At 36.6% G+C, this 22,095-nt stretch overlaps 1 protein-coding gene across 1 annotated transcript in view; it reads right to left on the reverse strand.

Annotated features, from left to right (window-relative positions):
- Positions 1-22,095, reverse strand: part of GRID2 (glutamate ionotropic receptor delta type subunit 2) — a 1,450,102-nt gene that overhangs the window by 538,506 nt on the left and 889,501 nt on the right. The window contains exons 7-8 of the mRNA XM_043572183.1: positions 17,291-17,452; positions 336-455 (exon numbers count right to left, since the gene is read on the reverse strand). Coding sequence (XP_043428118.1) covers positions 336-455; positions 17,291-17,452 — 282 coding nt within the window. The remainder of the gene's footprint in view (positions 1-335; positions 456-17,290; positions 17,453-22,095) is intronic.

A 22,095-nucleotide genomic window follows, 5' to 3' on the forward strand; every position in this document is an offset into this window, starting at 1 on the left:
ACAAGTTAAAAACCAAGAAGATATGCATTCTATAAATATTAAATCCACTATTTTATAAAAATTATTATAATGAATAGAAGATGATGCTAGTTCCCTAGGAAACCATTAGATTACTTTTTTTCCTTTAATCATTCTAGGCCATAAATGGAATGTATTGCTTAATACTTCTGATAAGTATTTAACGTCATTTAAATGCGTAATTCTCACCTTCCCCTTCTCTGTCAAACTACAATATGAACTTTAATACCTACTGTAACCATATTGCATGGAGTAAAATCAAACAAAATTATAGCTGCTTTAGGAAAAAAAACATTTATCAATGTGTCTAGTCTTACTTTGCGAACACCTCGGCCAAGCTCTTCTCCATAGTTTGTTCCAAGAATTTCAAAGTGGACATTGGGATTTCCTCCATTATCTCCAAATTCTAGCTCTCCAGTCAACCCACTGACTCCACCCTAAAGAAGAGAAAAGATACTGATGTAAGATTTCAGAAGAAGTAAAATAATAACAACAACAATACTAATAATGAGGAAGAGGGGTGGAAAAGAAGGAGAAAAAGTAGCTGTAGGAACACTATTTCTATCTATAAAATCAATATATCAACCACGCAATTATTAACAGGCTTTTTAAAAATAGGTGCACATAATAGGAGAGCAACTGAAAGGTAACCTCAGGAATAACTTAATCCAATCTCATCCACATTATAAACAAGGGAATTTAGATCTAAAGAGTGAAATGACTACTCAAAATGACACCATGTTAGAACTGAGACTAAATTCTGGGGTTGGATTTTTGCCACCATATCTTATGAAATGCACAGATTCATTAGTCAGAAAACAAGATGCTTCTGGAGAGCATAAAATGTACTCTGGAGATAAGTTTTGACAATATTCTTTCTCTAGCACAATTCTATTCTAATTTGATCTAAAATTGTATCTGGGAATCTTAAAAGCCATGGTTTCTAACTGATTGGAGACATTTTTTTTTCTTCTTTAAATATCTTTTCCAAATTAAAAAAAAATTAAAAAGCTAAATTAGGCTTGAAATCTGTTTTTGCTCTTAAATAGTAATGCTGGCTGTTGAGATTCATTGGGAATTTCCAAACTTCATCTTTCATTCCACGTGACAGATGTTCATTTCCCCAACAGATGGCAATGTAGGTCATACTTCTCTCATTCTTGTTTACCACTCTTCTCAGTTTAGTTTATATGCCTTCACATTATTTAGAACTTTACAAATGAAAATCATATTCCAAATCACTCCTATACTAAAGCATTTTAACTTAGAATTTTAGCCTGATAATCACATTTATTTGGAAAAATTATCTGTTTGAAAATTGCTTCAATTATCACCTCTCTGATGCTGATACTTAAGTATATCTCATTTGCCATATCTTCTAACTCAACTTCCAGTCTTTTTTGGCAGGTTTTATGCTATTTGCTACAACTTCTATTTCATCTGTGTCTTGTAGGCCATCATATGACACTACATTCAAAACAGATATTCAATAAACCTTTGTTTACTCATTAATTTCAGTATTTACTTCATTTTTGCCACAGCGATAATCAACAAAACTGATTTTCCACTATTATTTTTTAATTTTTTAAAAATTTTTTTATTTTATTTTTGAGAGAAGGAGAGAGACAGGATACAAGCAGGGGAGGGGCAGAGAGAAAAGAAGACACAGAATCCGAATAGGCTCCAGGCTCTGAGCTGTCAGCATAGATAGAGCCCGACATGAGGCTTGAACCCAGGAACTGCAAAATCATGACGTGAGCCGAAGTCAGATGCTTAACTGAGCCAACCAGGCACCCCACCACTAGTATTTTTTAATAAGCCAGCTTCTCTTTTATTATCTAGTTTTATTAATAAAAATATGTTGGATTTGATATGTCTATGCTCTTCTCATATATGATTATGTTAATACCATGGATTTGGGAGTCGGGCTTCCTAAGTTTGATAAATGGTGGCAGAATCTACTTGTTGGTGAACCTTGCTAAGTCATTTAATTTCATCTATGCCCCAGTTTCTACATCTGTTAAATGGTAAAATAATAGTGCCTACCCCAGAAGATTATTATGTGTTTTATAAAACCATACCCATAAAGAATATAGAGAAGTGCTTGAAAAGTGGTGAGAATTTAATTGCTATCATCATCATCATCACCATCACGATTTCTACATGATTATTTCATTCTTTAATTTTAAAGACTTTCCAGTTCTTCCAGAAATTGTAGGCATACTCCTGATCTTTTTCAGCTAGTTTGCAACCCTAAGGTTTCAAAATTTCATTATATGCTTAAATCTTAACATGTTTTTGGGAATGGTTTTTGCAAATTTTGACTCAATTACATTTCACTGATTAGTAATTGGGGGAAAAAAGTGTTAAAGCAACTGGTCTAAAATCCCATCCACTTCTTCTACTGTTACATGTGTTGAGGAGGTGAGTGGTGCAGGCCAGGGGAAGAAAAAAAAAAAGAAAGGAGGTTGCCTTTGTCAACTAGACCTCCAGGTAGACACTAGTAATATTTAGTAGGAAAAAGAGTCTGTATCTATAAAAGTCCTTAGCAGGATGTCCTGTGTAGTAAATAAACTCAGGATCTGTAGAATAATTGCTTATGGCTGCCAGAAAAATGTCCTAAAGCTTTACACTTTCTAGAGTAAAAATGGAGATATTTCATAGTGTAAATTATGTGGGGTAAACCAATAAAACTTTCCTTAAAGACAGAGTGTGCGTGTCCAATGTGGGAAGAAAGGATTTGGAGAGCCATGTAGAACACCCCACAGTCTCTCTCCTCTGTGTCTCTTGACTGCCTGTATCTTTGATATGGGTAAATTAGTCCATTATTGCAAGCCAGGTTGATGCTATATGTTTACTAAGTAATAACATCTCAACTAACCAAATTATCACTTAAGAATTTAAAGACTGGGGTAAGTACAGTGGATCTTATTATCAGTAATATCTCTAAATGGCAAACACTGTAGGAGTCTGACTGACAAATATAACATATTTTTACACATAAGTTCAAACTGTTGGTTTTCAAAAATCTTATTAGAGATTTTCTTGTCTTCTTTCACACATCTACCCCAATAATATCTCCTAATTAGACAAGAGTTTAAATTTCTGTCTTAGTACTTATTTCTAGGGAAAAGAACAAAAATATTATAACTCAGTATGATTGCTACATTGCAAAAATGCTATACTCCTGACATTTTTAGACTTTTGAGCACTAAACAGTCTAGCACTATATTACTATTACTCCCAATCAATACTCACGTGGTCACTCTAGGCCAGTGTTTTTATCCCTAGTTTGTATCTGGTCCTGAGCAAGTTAGTCCACTTACATTGTATACATGGTACAAAACACACACACACACACACACACACACACACACACACAAACACACAAATCAAGGGACCTGCATTTAGTTAACTGTGGCCTCCACTTACCTTGTTCACCTTTTGACTCTGTAATTTATCTTCCTTATGTTCCATTCTTAATGAGATGTTAGCATGTGTAATCAGTAAAACCTTTCCTCATGAAGACATAAGGGATGCTTGAGAGGTTGGTATTTCAAGCAAATAAACCCTTTAATTGAAGCCCCTTGTTATCCGGCCCAAACTTAACCTCTCTGATTTTTTATTGCTTAAGTCTATTCCCATGCTTTTGAGCTTTTTATTTTTATTTTTTCATCTATCCTCAGATCAACTTTGAAAACTGAGCCTTGATAAAAATATGTGCTGGCCAGGTGGTAATGAGCAGTCATTATCTTTGTACATGCAGAGTTGCATTTTTTATCTCTTTGGTGATGCAGCAGATTCTACACAGAAGAAACTCATGGGACACTGATAGTATGAACAACACATACAAGTAATTTCTACATGTCCTTTAACTGGACAGTAAAAATTGCTGCCAGTGTAAACCTTTTTTAAAATATCAAGTGAAACTGGTCTGGATTTCATCCTACCCAATCTTTATAGAAATACCAGTGGGTATCAAATATAGAAAGGAGAAAGGAAGAAAAATAAAATAAGGAGAATCAAAAGTTGGGAATAATTTACCACTGGATCACCGGTTGCTCAAAAGGCAATAGTTTGTTGTTCTCCTATAGATAGGGTATGCTGGGGAAAAAAAGAAGAAGAAAAAAATACTTGCTAAGAATTTATGTGTCTCTATTATGAAGCTGAAAGAATTTTCCCTATGCTTGAACTGCATGGTAACTTAGAGATACTTTTGGAGGATCATCTGGAACATCAAATATTTATGATACTCATCTAATTTCCTTATACATATTTCTAGATTCCTTAGAATGTGCAGACGTGTTTGGTTAACAAGAACACCCTGTAAATAAACAGGAGTCCAAAAAGGCAGAGAACACATTGAAAGATGCCAGACACAGTGCTGTGCCCTGGTGCCCTCATGTCTCATAAGTTAATTTCAGAGAGAAAAATCCCTGACAGAAGGAAAATACTACATTTTTTACCCAGAAAAGAAACATCATGGTAGATAAATACTACAATATAAGATGAAGTAAACCACGAAAAAATTAAAACGAAAAATAAAAACTTCACTGGTGTGAAATGGTTAGGAAAATTTGAAGTTGCCATATAACATTTCTACGTGTATATATGTGTGTATATGTGTACATATGTGTATTTACATATGTATACATTCAAATATTCATTCATAGTAGATACTTGGAGCAAACTGAGAGTAAACAGGATATTACTAGTAATCTGATCATGCTACCTTATCTTACAGGAAAAGAAACTGAAGTCCAGACCAGTTATTTGAGGAGCCTGAACTGAATCCTCTACCCTGTGCTTCATACCTTTTCCTCTAGACTATATAAACTGTGTGTCCAATGTAATGTATGTATATCACAGTGGACTTATATAAACTGTGTGTCCAATATAATGTATGTATATCATAGTGGACTGCTCAAAAAATCCACTATATTTTATATACTTCAAATGCCCTAAAGCCAGAGAATATATTGACAAGTCCACAAGAAGCCCTATTTTAAGGGCACACGCTGCATTTTAAAAGTTCTGGTGGCCAAAAATAAGTTTATTTGCACACGTTTTATAAAAAGGCCATATTATATTCCAAGTCAATACTGTTGCTGGTAAGTCAGATTATGATTTCCTAAATTATCTCTCTTTTCTCCAGGTTCGTAAATTCTATATGGCACACAAAAAACAAAGTAATATGTTTCCATTCCTCTAAGTTTACAAATTAAATAACAACAATAACAACAAAATCTCCAACTTATTAGAGTTATTTTTCTCCAAGCCAGAGGCCTAGAATCTTCTTTTGTCCCCTCACATTTATGTTAAATCACCAAATCTTATTTCAATCACCTAAATCTCTCTCAAAGACATCTATTTCTATCCATCCCCATGACCACCGTCCTTAGTTTCCTTCGAGTTGGAGCACCAGCCTCTTTACTGGAGTTTTCTCATCCAGTCTGTATTGGTCCAGTGGCAGCTGCATCGTGGATTCTCCACTTGGCAGCCACTGAGTGATATGATTTTGTCACTCCTGCTCCCATTTAATATACCTCAGTAGCTTAACCTTACCCCTTGAATAAAGTTTAGGAAATTTAACGTGGTTTTCCCTTCATGATCTTTCCCTGTCTACCTTATTTTAGCTAATAAGGAACCGTGTCCCTACTCTACCCCAGTCTTATTCCAGGTGCTTAAATGTGCAAAGCACTCTTTCCTCCAATCCTGAGACAACTCTGTTGCCCTTGCATGAAACATTCTTCCTCCCCATTCCTGGAATACTCTCCTTTTCTTTTCTTGGCTAATAACTACTCACGTTACATGTTTCCACTTATCTGTCATTCTTATACCTAAGTAGGTCCTCCAGTCACATATTTCCAGAACAGTTGGTGTTTCCCCTTTTGTAGAATTGATCACACTCGTACTATTTTTAATACTTCTATTTTCCTTCCTTATTTTGTGATCTCACGGTACAGCATATGGTAGTGCTCAGTAAATATTTGTTGAATGAATACATTACCATATACGAATTAGAATAAATTCAATATTTTTTCCATTTCAAAGAATACTTTTTTAAAAATGTTTATTTATTTTAAGACAAATGAGAGACAGAGAGAGAGAGAGAAGAGAGAGAGAGAGAGAGGAGGGGCAGAGAGATAGGAGAGAGAGAATCCCAAGTAAGCTCCATGCTGTCAGTGTGGAGCCTGATGCAGGGCACAATCTCACCAACAATGAGTCGTGAGCAAAGCCGAAATCAAGAGTTGGCCGCTTTACCGCCTGAGTCACTCAGGTGCTTCAAGAATACTTTAGATATCAACATGCATCAAGATCTCTTTTAGGGATACTTTTAGTGTGGAGCCTGCTTGGGATTCTCCCTCCCTCTCACTCTGCCCCTCCCTTGCTCACACATGTGCACTGTCTTTCTCAAAATCAATAAACTTAAAAAAAAAGATCTCTTTTAGATAGATTTGGTACCAATACAAGAAAATATATTGGTACTAAATGATTTTAGATAGTGACACAAGTGTTGATATGTTCTATTTCCTCACATTTCGTATTTAAAAAAAAATCACCATTAGGGCGCCTGGGTGGCTTAGCTGGTTAAGCGTCCGACTTCAGCCCAGTTCATGATCCCACAGCTTGTGGATTCGAGCCCTGCGTCAGACTCTGTGCTGACAGCTCAGAGCCTGGAACCTGCTTTGGATTCTGTGTCTCCCTCTCTCTCTGCCCCTTCCCCACTCATGCTCTGTCTGTCTGTGTCTCTCAAAAATGAATAAATGTTAAAAAGAAAATTTTTAAAAATCACCATAAAGCATTTAGCAGAAACTGATCAATTATGCCAATGCAGAAGTATTTGATTTAAGGATCTATCAAATCTTGGTTGTCTTACTCATGTAGAACACACAGAAAATGTCAGTGCTTTTATATGTAATCACATATTTTGAGTGTAATATTTTTCTTAGTTTTTTTAATTAAACAAATTTGAATTTTTGAAAAAAATTTTTTAATATATAAGGCTTTTCTTTCTAAAACTCAGGTCTCATCTTTGTCATATCCATGTTCAAAAACTCTCTAGGGTCTTTTACTCACCTACAAAATAAATTCCTTTCCTCTATATCTTTCCAGTCTAGACTAGTCTCTCTATGCATTTTATCCACTCTGGTAAGTTAGTCAATTGTTGTCACTGTCCACATGATTTATTCAAATAGATATGTCAGCTAGAGTGCTCCTACCACCTGACATGTCCTCTTCTCCATAGCTTTACGTATCTTACACCTGTTAATTTTCAAGTTCCCGTTAATATGCTACCAGTTTCATGAAAATATTCTCATCTGTTTTCTGTGTTTTGGGTCGGGTTCCCAGGGAAACAGCTCTGAAATGATTTGCTTGTCTGCAGGAGGTTACCAGAAGTGCTCCTAGGAAAAGCACTTGCAAAGGAGTACGAGAATAAGGGCCACAAAGGGAGAGGTGACACAGTGATGGAAATACAGCAACAGCTGAGGTGATGCCATGGCCAGTCTGTAGTAAAATAACTCTTCGGAGTTATTCCACTTGGAGGCATGGAACTCAGACCATTGTGCAATGACCAGTCACTGGATGCATGCAATTCCAGGAAGGGAGTGGAACAGCTCCCTGCTGCCCAGAGCAGTTCCTGAACAGAGGCTAGGTGTCAGCCTTCCCAGGAAGGAGCACCTCAGCTGAGAAATGGGGGTCTGAACAGTACGCTCTAAGATTCCACGGGGTCCTATTTTTGCCATGCTTGGGGCCTTTTATTGTCTCTCACCTTAGAGTACAGCTGTTTGCATAATAATGCCATATTCACTACTAGGCTCTAAATTCTTTTTTGGATAATCACATAAAAGAGTTTGAATAATACATTCCACACTACAGACATTTGATAAATGTCTGTTAAAGGAGTGATAAATACATGAATGAACAGACTGTACTCTTGGAAGCTGAATCAACATTAAAAATAAGAAAAAAATAGAAAATCATCGCCGTTTAATTTTAGAACAAGTCTGTAAATAAAAATACTCTGCCCACATTGCCTGGGTGTAATATTATTCCAGAGCCTAAGGAAGGTGGTATATTTGTATGGATTAAACTGGTTTCTAAATGTCCCTGGTTTTCAAACTGTTTCTAAGAACCAGTTGTGGTGGGAGTCCACCTGGGGAGGTCCTCCCCACTCTCTTCCAGAGCTGCTCAGCTTTTGTTTTACTTATCATTTAGTTTAAAATGTTTGAAAGTTTTCTCTAGGATATATAACATCAACAAGTCTAAATTATACAACATGAAGAGTCCTTACCAAAATATATATTCCAATTAAATGTGGCTTCTCATAATAAAGAATGCATATGTGTGCTAACAAACGTTTTGTCACAAGAGCTTTTAAAAATGCAGTCACTCATCAATTCAACTCCAAATTCAAGGCATTTGAAAAAGCCACATTGACAGACACTAAGATATTGTTAACATAATATTTGCACATGGTACTTACACCTTTGATTTCTTGGGGTGTGTGTTTTCTTTAGCCAAATGAATCTGACAGTAGTGAATAAAAGCTACCATTATGAACAAGAAAAAGGGTCAATGGTATGGTATACAGAACACAAGGCTGGAAGCCAAACAACTTGGCACTGAAACTAATTAGCTTTGTAAACAACCCTTAATAAGTCATTTAATTTTTCTGAGGTTCAGTTTTCTCCATCTTAAAATTGGGGAAGGGTTAACTTTATTTGACCTTGCTACTCTAAAATTGTAAGGGTTACTAATGAATTCTAAAAATTAAAAAAAAAAGTAAAACAAAACGCATTGGAAAGGTACACTCTTTATCTAATTAAAAAAAATATCTTTTCGGGGGTTCGCCTGGGTGGCTCAGAGCATCCGACTCTTGGTTTCGGATCAGGTCATAATCTCATGGTTTTTGAGTTTGACCCCCCGTGTTGGCCTCTGCGTTGGCAGCACAGAGCCTCCATAGGATTCTCTCTCTCTTTCTCTCTCTTTTTCTCTCTCTTTCTCTCTGACCCTCCCCCACTCAACGCTGTCTCTGTCTCTCTCAAAATTAATAAAAAACTTAAAAAAAGAATTAAAGATATCTTTTCAAATACTACCTTTGATATATTTAATAGCAAAATACTTGTGGCATATTTATAAAACTAAGATTCTATTTACTACCAAAATTATGAAAGTTTAGAAGTGGAAGCTAAAGCAGTTAGCCAAGAAAAGTTTTATTTTATTATTTTTTAAATTATCTCTATAACTTACTTAGAAAAAAAAGTTTTGCATATTACAATAAAGTGGCAGACATTAGCCTAGAACTCGATCATTTCCAATCATTAATTCCATAAGAACTAGCTTCTAGAAGGAATTATGTTTGACTGCTATAACAGGGAAAAAGGCTCTGGTTTAAAGTCTTATCTCATATTACATAAATCCCTAGCATATGGATGCTTGCTATTAGAGAGTTTAGCAGAAAACCAAAACCAAAACCAAAAACACCAAACCAACCAACCAACCAACCGACCAACGAACAAAAAACACCCAGACTGCCATCTTCAAAAACACTGACATCCTGCTATCTGTATATATATACAGATTAAAAGCCCTGGTGCTAAAAATGTCATGGCAAGAAAATAATTTCTACTGTGTATGTTGCAAATTGGCACCATGTTTTTACTCAAAATGTGTGTGTGTGGGGTAATGAAAACATACACTTTATGAAAACACACTTTACTAAGAAAACGGAACCCAAGTTAAAACATTTTTATGGAGCCAGATAATGATCTTAATCTATTTCTGCTGATGGCTGCAGCGGCAGCTGATCGGCCTATATACCAAACATATATGGATGCAAATGCAATGCCCAAGTGCAGACAAGCCGAACACACAGCACTATTCACAAAAGATTCAGAGCAAGCAAACAGCTTTTCTAGTCACTGTCAAGACGTCATCATCAGACAAAGCACGAAGTGCTTCGTCAAACATATCTTTGGTAATTGCTATGTCAGAGTGTCCTTGAATATCTTCAAAAAGTTGTGAGTATTTTAGAGCTGATGTTCTTACATAAAATAAGTTTTTTCAGTGCTTCAGCTAACTTTTCTTTCCATTTCGGAGAGGTGGCACTCATTTCTGTAGTAAGAAGAGATATGTCCACAGTGCCAGTCCAGGGTTTCTGCTAAGTGAACTCATGAGTCCAGCTATCAAAAGTACACAGAAACCATTCCTCAGCTACTACCAATCTTCTGCATCCTCCTCAAGTCTACATAAGCCTGGATGAGAGCCTGACTGGCTTTCTGGCTCAGCCAAGACACGACGGTTCTGTGAGCATAAGCAATGTAATTCTTCAGTGCCGCCATGTTTGTGAACCTCTTCTCCACTTGCTCCTTGCTCTGGTAGTACAGAGCCACACGGTGGTGAATCAGATCCTTGTCATAGGCTTTATCCTGCGGGTCCAGGATGAGGAATATCAAATCAAACCTTGATAAAAATACGTGAGGTAGCTGTATATCACCAATGGTTGTGTTTTTTAGAATTCCACTGAGACTCCATAGAATTTGCTGCTGCCAGGATAAGGGTGCATGCATTGAGCTTACCAATAATCCCAGCCTTTGCAATAGAGTCAGTCATCCCATGACTTTGTGCGATGCTGATCTTGTATTTTCATTTATCTTCACAAACTTATCAATACAGCAGATGCTACTGTCACTCAGGACAAAGGTACCAGTTTCAGGCCCACTTGCCTTATCTCAAAGTCATTCCATATATATATATATATATATATATATATATATATACACTGTTAGTTGGTCCCAGGAGACGGGGTTGAACACATGCAGAAGCTGGAACTTACTAGTCTTTGGGTCACCACACATCAGGATGTTGTTCTCAGCACAAAGTCTGACCCTTCCCATGTGACTAAAATCTTTCCTTTTTCCAAGGAAAAGCTGAAGCAAGATTCCCCCCTTTTTAAATCCTCGTGTTCTTACAAGCTTGGAGCTGAGGCTGAATCAAGGATCTCATAAATGCCTTCTTTTTTTGTAAAGTTCTTTGTGCAATTCCACATGCTTCTCTGAAAAAGTTTCTGTTCTATATCTTCATCTACTTCTTTATGCAAATGTTCTGCATCAATTTTCTGATAATAAATGTCATCAATGTGGATTTTGTAGACAGACTTCACATTACTCACTCTTGAATTGACTCAGTAAGTAACATTACAGATAGACGTCTGTAATGTTTACTTTGTCCCCAGGTTGAACTTTGCCAACGAGATCATTGTGAGCAAAAAGGATGGCAGTGTGAGGCATTTGCCTTGCAGGCATATTTTCAGGAGACTCTTGAAGTTTGATCATCTGCTTTCCTGAGAACACAGAGTGGTTATGGGTGAGCACTCACCCACATGGGGCTCAGTGATTAAGCCATGGTCCATCTCCACCAAGGCAGTGGGGCAGGGGGGTGCACACCTGGCATTGCAAGAAGGACTTCTGCATCTGGAAGCAGCTGGGACATCCTAATCAACATGCCACTCATGGTGATAGACTGGTTAATGTCTTCAAGTTCAGGTTTCTCATGTAATTAGTCTTCCACACATTAAATCTGATGTTCTAAGATTGAGTCAGGTAACTGTCAAAGAAGATCTCATTGATAGCCATGATAAAGTTGAGTGGCAGATGGGCTGTCTGTATAGATTTTTGCAAATGATTTCATTTGTTCACAGTTTACACTTTAAGATGACTCCTCAGATGATTATTTTGAGCATCTTTTCATGTGTCTTTTAGCCATTTGGATGTCTTCTTTGGAAAAAAATGTTTATTCATGTCTTCTGCCCATTTCTTCACTGGATTATTTGTTTTTCAGGTGTTGAGTTTGGTAAGTTCTTCATCGATTTTGTATACTAGCCCTCTATCTGACATGTGATTTGCAAGTATCTTCTCCCATTCCATCGGTTGCCTTTTAGTTTTGTTGGTTGTTTCCTTTGTTGTGCAGAAGCTTTTATCTTGATGAAGTCCCAATAGTTCATTTTTACTTTTATTTCCCTTGTCCGTGGAGATGTGTCAAGTTAGAAGTGGCTGCAGCCCAGGTCAATGAGGTTGTTGCCTGTTTTCTCTTCTAGGGTTTTGATGGTTTCCTGTCTCACATTTAGGTCTTTCATCCATTTGAATTTATTTTTGTGTATGGTGTTAAGAAAGTGGTCCAGTTTCATTCCTCTGCATGTTGCCATCCAATTCTCCCAGCCCCATTTGCTACAGAGACTGTCTTTTTTCCACTGGATACTCTTTCCTGCTTTGTCAAAGATTAGTTGACCATACATTTGTGGGTCCAAATCTGGGTTCTCAATTATATTCTATTGGTCTATGTGTCTGTTTTTGTGCGAATACCATGCTGTCTTGATGATTACAGCTTTGTAGTAGAGGCTAAAGTCTGGGATTGTGGTGTCTCCAGCTTTGGTTTTCTTTTTCAACATTACTTTGGTTATTAAGGGTATTCTGTGGTTCCATACAAATTTTAGGATTGCTTGTTCTAGCTCTGAGAAGAATCCACATTGTGATACCACCTCACATGGGTCAAAGTGGCTAAAATTAACAATTCAGTAAACAAGAGATGTTGGTGAGGATGTGGAGAAAGGGGAACCCTCTTGCATTTTTGGTGGAAATGCAGACTGGTGCAGCCACTTTGGAAAATAGTGTGGAGGTTCCTCAAAAAGTTAAAAATATAATTACCCTACAACCCAGCAACAGCACTGCTAGGAATGTATCAAAAAGATACAGGAATGTTGATTCATAGGGGTGCCAAGGGGTATCCCAAGTTTACAGCAGTGCTATCAACAATAGCCAAATTATGGAAAGAGCCCAAATGTCCATCAACTGAAGAATAGATAAAGAAGATGTATTTTATATGTGTGTGTGTATATAATGCATATATATGTTAATATATATATAAAATATATATACACATATATACACACACAAAGAAATACTATTCAGCAATAGAAAAGAATGAAATCCTGCCATTTGCAACAATGTGGATTGAACTTGAGGGTATTATGCTAAATGAAATAAGTCAGTCAGAGAAAGATACCATGTTTTCACTCATGTGTGGAATTTGAGGAACTTAACAGAAGACCATGGGGGAGGGTATAGAAAAAAATAGAAACAAAGAGGGAGGCAAACCATAAGAGGCTCTTAATAACAGAGAACAAACTGGGGGTTGGTGGGGGTGGGGGCAGGGAAAGGGGGTGATGGACATTGAGGAGGGCACTTGTTGGGATGAGCACTGGGTGTTGTATATATGTGATGAATCACAGAAATCTGTTTCTAAAGCTAAGAACACACTGTATACACTGTATGTGAGCTAACTTGACAATATATCAGATATATAAAAATAACATGACTCCCCAGTTATATCAATACCCCATCACTGCATGCACAAAGGCCCCGCAATGTCTATGGCAACATTTTCTTCTTTATCCAGACAGTCAATAAAATGTTGAAGAAATCCCCTTAAATTTTCTTTGCACATTGCCATATTTATGTATGTTGCTCAAATCACAAGTTTTGGCCTAGAGACTGCTCACCGGCCACTGTATCTCTGTTGCTGGCTCATCCTGCAAATTCACCTACAAACATTTTCATGTAGATCCCCACATCAGGTCTCTGCCTCCGATGTGCCACTAACATCACAGCTTAAGGTTCCCTCTTCCCAAGAGCTGGAAGTGCCACATGTGAGTGGTGAATTAGCATTAAAACTAAGATGAAGAATTGAAGAATGCATCAGATGAGAGCTGGAAAATACTGTGTCCTGCATGTCAGGGTTCTGCAGGTCAGCTCTAGGCCAGGTTGGTGTCAGTTGCATCTCTTCTGTAGAGGTTGAGTCCTCACCTCTACGTCTCAGAGAAAGATATGACTTGATATCGTCACCTCAAGCAGGGAAAAGTGGCCACCTCTGAAGTACACAGAGCTCTATGGTGTACCTGACAGCCCCCAAGAAAAGTTTTTTAAAAGTTCAAAAAATACATAAAATATTAGAATTAGGTGACAACATTAATTTTACTTGAGGATGGTATCAATGTCCACTTGAAAAGACAAGAGAATAAACTACAAAGAAAGAGGTGAGAATCAGGACTCAAGTTTCAAGAGTTGATCAGCTTAATCACCAAATATATCAGACATCAACCACTACCTTACATACCTACAATATGTAGTTTGAAAACATAATGGAAATGGATTATATTCATGATAGTGTCACATGTGAAGATACACATAATCAAAACTTCATAAAATTTTAAGAAAAATATAATGAAAATATGTATGAAGGACACTGTAAGTCTTTACTGAGGGCTATAAAAGATGACTATATGGATAGATATCATGTCCATGGATAGGTAGACCCAATATTTTACAAAAATATCATTTTATCAAAAATAATCTAAAAATTCATATAAATAGCATGGCTTCAAGGTCACTGATAATACCTTGGAGAAATAAACATTTGAGAATTAGCCTCTTTTTTTTTAAAGAAGAGAAATGTGGAAGTACCTATTCTAACAATTCATAAAATAAATTGTAAACCTTCAATTTATGGAAACCCTCTCTCCCCCTGTATAAATGTTCTGGACATTTACAGTACTTATGTCAGCTGCATTGCTTTTTTATCTCTTTTGTCTCACCCCATTAAAAAGAATAGAAATTAATTAAGGGACAGACCCTCATTCTTTCACTTCGTTGTCTCCATGCAGTAGCACAGAGGCTTTGTAAAGTATATACGGCATGCCTTTCATAGAGACTTTCATGCAGGGGTTATTTGAATGTAATTAAAAATTTTATTACTAGAATATTCCCACTGTAATAAGGAGCCTGACCTCATTTGTGATGTTTGGCTGCTGATTTCTTTCTAAGCTTTGGTCTCCCTTTCCCCTGTGGCTCCACATTTGGACAGGCTGATCAACAAAGCTCATCCCGCAACTTTTTGTCTGATACCAGTTGGAAATTTAAGCCTTGAAAATCTCTAGCCCAAGTAAATGGGAACTTTCCCCAGTCCTACTTCCTAGTCACTACCTGGGCCCAGCCCACTCCTGCTGCTTGGTCAAGCCAGCCTGGACATTCCTGAGCCCACTCTGCTCTCCTGGGAGTTCCTGTATGAGTAGTAATCTTTCTCTCAAAATTTTTTGGTATGTGGAGTATTATCAGCCTTGGCATCTGAAAGGGATGACCAGAACACTCATATGAGGCAAAGTTATGACTGGAAAAAAAAAACAACTCCATTTTTTTTAAGTCAATTTGAAATGTGGAACAAAAAATAATGAAACTGAGCATGTGACTCTTGCTTTTGGGGTCATGAATTTAAGTCCCACGTTGGGCATAGAGTTTACTAAAAAAATAATGTAACTGAATATCTGCAATGACATATATCATTCAAACTTAGTCTTTAAATACACTGAATGGATATATTTCTTTAAAAAGCATCATTAGGCTGAAAGCTCACCAGGACAAATATATAAATATTCCCCCCAAATAAATGTCATAATTATCATATTATTGTTTTGATTATACATTTTCCAGCAGCAACATTTTATATATTGAACTGTTCCATAAGAACTACCTACATATTATGGTATCTTTATTTCCTTCCCACTAATACTTTCACTAAGTAAGTATCTCCTAAGCAACCTCCCAAACTATTATTCTGTCTTTGTGAGAAAGCTTCAGAAGAATGAATATATTCAAGTTCCTGCATCCTAGCCAAAGCTTGAACTAATAAATTGGCAGGATCAGAATCATGTTCAACAACTTCCCTTGGATTCATACCTGCCAAATCTCTACATGGACAGATAGGGAGATCTTGGCAACACCTTGAGTTTAGATTTGACTTATTCATATTTTAGTTGAAATATCTTACTCTGCCAATATATTCAATGCATTTGATTTTCAAGCACTTCTGCTGATAAGTGCCTAAATTCTCATTAAAGCGATTCTTTTTACAAAAAAGGAAACATACCAAGAGAAAGATCCAGGCTATTCTCCATTTGCAACATTTCTTTCTTCCACTTCTGTTTTTTTGTACCTCTAGTTCACTTCTAATGATAGATGTTTAGGTTTTTCTCTGGCTTTTCTAAATGCATTCACATTTCTTTCAACTAGCTATTTCTTTTTTTGTTTCACGAGAGGAAGGCAAACACGTGCAGAGAGGAAAAGGATGGGTAAAATGAAGAACATAAACTTCTAAATGTCTCTCTTCTTTGTGTAAAGGGTACAGGAGACATTTGTTTGTTTTATTAATCATTTCATTTTAAATCCAAGAAGCTGTGTGAGACAGACAGAAAATGCCAGCAAGGATGACATGACAAAGAGGCTAATAAACTGCAGAATTGCTCAAACCATTGAGAGAAGCCTAACGGCATAAAGTGCCTCCTGGGAACGGAGCAGGTACTGAGCCAGAGCAGGTCACAGCCAGGCTAAACACCACACTGACAGTGAGGAAGGAGAACACACCAGATAGCTAAAATAGTTCCTAAATGCTGCAAAATAGTACTGCTTATGAATTCTATCTTGATTATAAGATAAATTAAAGATCATTGCTTCTAATGTCTTACCATGTATCATGTAATTGGAAAACAGTGACGGCTTGTGTTTATTTTTTTCAGTTCATGGCGTATTTAAATTTTTTTTAATGTTTGTTTGTTTGTTTGTTTGTTTGTTTATTTATTTATTTATTTATTTATTTAGAGAGACAGAGTGTGAGCAGGACAGGGGCAGAGACAGAGGGAGACACAGAATCTGAAGCAGGCTCCAGGCTCTGAGCTGCCAGTAGAGTCCGACGCGGGGTCTGAACTCACAAACCAGAGATCATGACCTGAGCCAAAGTCAGACGTTTAACCGACTGAGCCACCCAGACGCCCCTGATGGTGTATTTTAAAGAAAACAAACAAACAAACAAACAAACAAACAAAAACAAGTATTTGTATTTGTCACAGGCACCAAAATAATTTGAGTATTTCTAATACTAATGGTATAACAAATACAATTCAAATAATTTCAACCACTAACTATACTCGTGTAATATATCCTTACAAATAGGTAACGGCTCCTTGTTTTATACATGCATGTGACTTTCTGACCTTGTTGTTGTTGTTGTTTTGAATATTTACTCATCTATTACACTGTTTTGTGCTTTGGACTGACAATGTTGGTGACAAAAAACATCCTTTTGAAAGATATGCCCTCAAAAATGATTTATTGTATCCCTTTACATGAAAATTAAGGAGAGTGAAACGTTAGTCACAAGTTACCTTCTTGATAGTCTCCAGCATGGAACGCCCTCCCTGCCAGGGCTTAGAGTTCTTTCTGATGCATGACAAACTTGCCATGCTGTGCCATTTTCGGTCCTCCAGTTTCTTATGAAAAGCATTAGCAAGCAGAAGCACCGTGTCATATATGTAAAGGTTTGAAATCTGAAAAGACATTAGACAGTAATCATTAGAATCACTGATGCCAACCATCAAGAATTAGGAGAAAATCATCAGCTCTGCTGCCTCCGTTCATGTCATAGATGGCTGGTTTACTGGGTTATTTATTAAGCAAAAGGTTTCTTTTTTCATTTCCTGGGCAATTTTGCCGTTGACAATGAAGTCTTGTCTGATTGTATGCCTCAATTGCTTTTTCAGCTTATTTAGGTGTGAAAGAGAAGATAAAAAAGAAAAGTTTCGACAGAGGCAAGGCTGTTAGTGTCAGACCTTAGAAAATCACTGGCCCTTATTTCTTTCTGAAGAGGTAAGGATCTAAGGGCTTCAGATTGGAAGGGCAAACTGAATAATACATTTTCTGAATATGTCAAGTCTTTGCATTCTGATTATTCAGATGGAGAAATATCAACTCGATCTTACATATAAAATAAGTGTCATAGGTGCTAAAAAAAAAAAAAAGAAGAAGAAGCAGCCATGTGTGTATATGTGCATGTCTATGGGGATTTGGTAATGAAAAAAATGAGAAAACGCATGGCCATTGATAAAATTACAATTATCAAGGATCTACACAACATTATCTAGGCATACACATGCATTCTAATTCATTAACATGACAGATACCATTATAAATAAGTGGCCATATAAATAAATATAAATAACTGTGAATTATGTATTTAAATTAATGCTTTCTTCTTAAAGCAATCATGTTATTATTTTCCTTCTATATAAATTGCAAAAAAGGTCATGAAAATTGTCATTATGATCTGTTGCATTCTTACACTTACTCTTGACAGAACTAATATCTATGCTGTCATTTGTAGAAGGTGTTTATTTTTCAAAGAAATTAGAACTTATTTAGAAAACATAAACATCAAGAGATATTCAAAGTCAATAAAGGCTGTTAGATGTTTTATTATTACTCCTCTGAAAGAAAAATGCAACATAAAGTAAAACAAAAATGAGAAATCAATGTAGCTATGAAAGTTAAATCCATCTTAAGGTATTTAAATTTCTTCAGCTTTTTAAAAGTATCTTGGTATCACAGTTTTTTTCCTGAAAATAAAAGGGAAAATATGTTGACTGCCCCTTGCTTATAAGTAATTATGAAGGAATCTTATGAAATTGTCTGCCCACATCACAAAATGGCACTAAATTTCAACTACTGGGATGACAGTTTAATGCTATGAGAAACTGGTAATAAGCACTTCCTAATAGTGCCTTGTGAGTTTTCTTTCTTTACTAGGTGAATCTTTAATCATTTGTGTATATCAAACATCGTTTTATATGTGTAACATTAATGGAAGGCAGGCCTTTCTTAAAAGAGACATTGCATACTCTCATGCACTATGTGAAATACCAACTTGTTATTTAAAAGGAAATACTGTTTTTAAAATTTTTTAATGTTTATTTATTTTTGAGAGATGGAAAGAGACAGAGTGTGAGCAGGGGAGGGGCAGAGAGAGAGGGAGACACAGAATCTGAGGCAGGCTCCAGGCTCTGAGCTGTCAGTACAGAGCCCAAAGTGGGGCTTGAACTCACGAACTGAGAGATCATGACCTGAGCCGAAGTTGGACGCTTAACCGACAGAGCCACCCAGGTACCCTTGTTCTTTGTAAGGAAATAGTAAGGCAGGCTATCCTCACCTTCACCTCCCTGCCCTTCCCCTGCCAGATAATTACTAGACAGACTAGGGGAGTAGCTTAAATCTGCAATGAATGAAGACTTGAAGATAAAAGTACTTGATGAATCAAAATTCAGTCTGATTTAGACTGTGAAGACCCAAAAGGAAAACCTTTTGACAATTTCTCAATAATTTGCAATAATCTGGCCGCTTTTAACCTTTCTTTGCATCACTGCCTCAATCTTGCTTGCTCTACTCTCAACAATAGCCAAATTATGGAAAGAGCCTAAATGTCCATCAACTGATGAATGGATAAAGAAATTGTGGTTTATATACACAATGGAGTACTACGTGGCAATGAGAAAAAATGAAATATGGCCTTTTGTAGCAACGTGGATGGAACTGGAGAGTGTGACGCTAAGTGAAATAAGCCATACAGAGAAAGACAGATACCATATGGTTTCACTCTTATGTAGATCCTGAGAAACTTAACAGGAACCCATGGGGGAGGGGAAGGAAAAAAAAAAAGAGGTTAGAGTGGGAGACAGCCAAAGCATAAGAGACTGTTAAAAACTGAGAACAAACTGAGGGTTGATGGGGGTGGGAGGGAGGAGAGGGTGGGTGATGGGTATTGAGGAGGGCACCTTTTGGGATGAGCACTGGGTGTTGTATGGAAACCAATTTGACAATAAATTTCATATATATAAAAAAAAATCTTGCTTGCTCTTATCTCTCTAGCTTTATTTGGCTTCTTCCTCTGACTGATTGCTTTCAGTGTATATATGAAATTGTTGGAATAACACTCTTTGATGTCTTGTTACCTTTCTCCAACTAGTTAACATCTAATATCCAATTAACAGGTCAGAAGTTAGGAGAATCCTATCCTGACAACTTCTCAGGACCCTACCAGCTTCCAGGCTAACTGGGCAGTCTCCTTTGTCTCCCGTAACACACGCATGCCTGTACTGGAACATATCATAATTCTAAGATTTCTTAATCTGGTTTTCCCACTAGAACATGAGCTCCTTCTGGATAGGGGCTCATCATGTACAAATTTTCCCCCTTTGTACTTTTGTTTCCTAGCGGCTAGTACACATTCTGATAAATAGTTGTCAAACAAAAGAAGATGAAGAAAAGAAAGGCAGGTTTAACATCAGGCATGTTTGACAGAAGTCAAGATGTGAGAAACCTGACAACTTGGGTTCCATCCAAATCTTGACACTGTGGTGGCACAGTGTCTTCTGTGAGCTTTGAGGCATGTACCTTGAGCATCCACGCTGTTCCTAAAGACGAGTGCTTTGCATTTGATATGTATGACTGGTGTTTTCAACAAAAACTGCATCTATTCATTTGCCCACCTTCCAAACTGTGGGATTGAAAGGAGGTAGTGACATTTTGTGAGCTTTCAATTACCCCTTCCATTACTTCTATCTCAGGAAAGCACCTGTTCTTTTTTGAGGTTCATGCTCTTTCCTATACTATACTTTAGAGTCCCTTTCTGTTATCACCTACCCGTCTCTTGGCCACTCTGTATTCATGAGGTCTTTGACTCCTCTTTCACAGTGATTCCAAACTTTTGCCCAGAATTAAAAAAAAAAAAGTCACTGCAATTTCTACAGAGATGAATTTGACATCTACTCTGGCTACATCTAACACAAATGACTATTACTGGACACAAACACATACCTCCTCTAACATCTTAAACTCCATTTTCCCACCAGCTGACCAATTATTTACCTCTCACTCTCACTACACGTGTTTTCCAACTTAACTGAGCACCAGCACCCACCTTCTCTATCTGACAACCTTCTGATATTTGATAACATCCGTCACTTGCCCTGAAACATTCTCTTTCCTTCAATTGTTCATTATCTTGTATAATTTCTAGGCTGTTCATCATCTCAGCATTTTTCTTCTTTCCTTCTCTTTCTTTTTTTTATGTTCCTGTTCAGAGTTTAGAACTTATAAACAACACATTATTGCAGATACAATCTGACTAGAACAGAATAGTATAAGGTTATGTCTCTTGATCATAGCAAAATGCTCTGACATGGAGACCAAGATTACACTGAAATGGTGTACAGCAAATGAGACTTGCGCTATGTTCAAACAAAATTGGCCTTCATCTCAATAACCTTAAACAGCTGTCAAACCAGGTCTCATCCAACTAGACTTAGGGTAACGACTTTGAGCCTATACTTTATCTCTTTGAAATTTCAACTTTTATGTTTATTATTTGGGGAGTATTAATAATTTGGATCTTGATCATACAGCCCAGAATAAGGTTTCTCTCCTAGCTTTACGTCATTTGCAAATCTGATAGGCATACTTTATTCATTTTTATTTGTGTAATGGTAAACATTTGAAAATATAAGTACATGAACAGTATTTTTGGATGACCATAGAGAGTTCCTCATACTTCAAGAGTAGAATGTTTATCACTGTGGTTGAATGTTCTTCTAGTTCCATAGTTCCTAAATTGAAGTAAAATAAAGTATGGATATTAGAAGTGCTCAAAGCTACAAAATATATCTGAGCCATGTTGTAGGCATATCAAATTTGCTCAAAGATTTGGAGGGTAAGAAAAATAACTAGTAAACTATTTGAAAAATTACTTTTAATTTTAAATAAACTCATAAGTTATGAGTTTATCCTTTTAAGGATAATAATGAGACTGTCTATATTTTGATTTTTTTAAATTTCCTTTTGAAAAAAAAATCTGAAAACAGTGTTTACTACTATCTTCTATTCTTAGTCCTTTATTGAAAATCTTTGAGTGACATCAATCTATCTAGACTTTTTAATGCTTCCCTATAAGATTTTGTGCTTTCCTATAAATTTTCCTTAAAAAATGTCAAACACAACATAAAAATCAACATACAATAAATAGATTTATAAAATTCTCTCAATATAAACAATTAGTAAACAGGATTTGACTTGCCAGTGCTTGTTCTTAAGAGAGTCCTATGGTCACATATGAAGGACCCCAAATGATATACTTAATAAAACA

The sequence above is a fragment of the Prionailurus bengalensis genome, chromosome B1 (assembly GCF_016509475.1).
Source record: "Prionailurus bengalensis isolate Pbe53 chromosome B1, Fcat_Pben_1.1_paternal_pri, whole genome shotgun sequence".
NCBI lineage: Eukaryota > Metazoa > Chordata > Mammalia > Carnivora > Felidae > Prionailurus > Prionailurus bengalensis.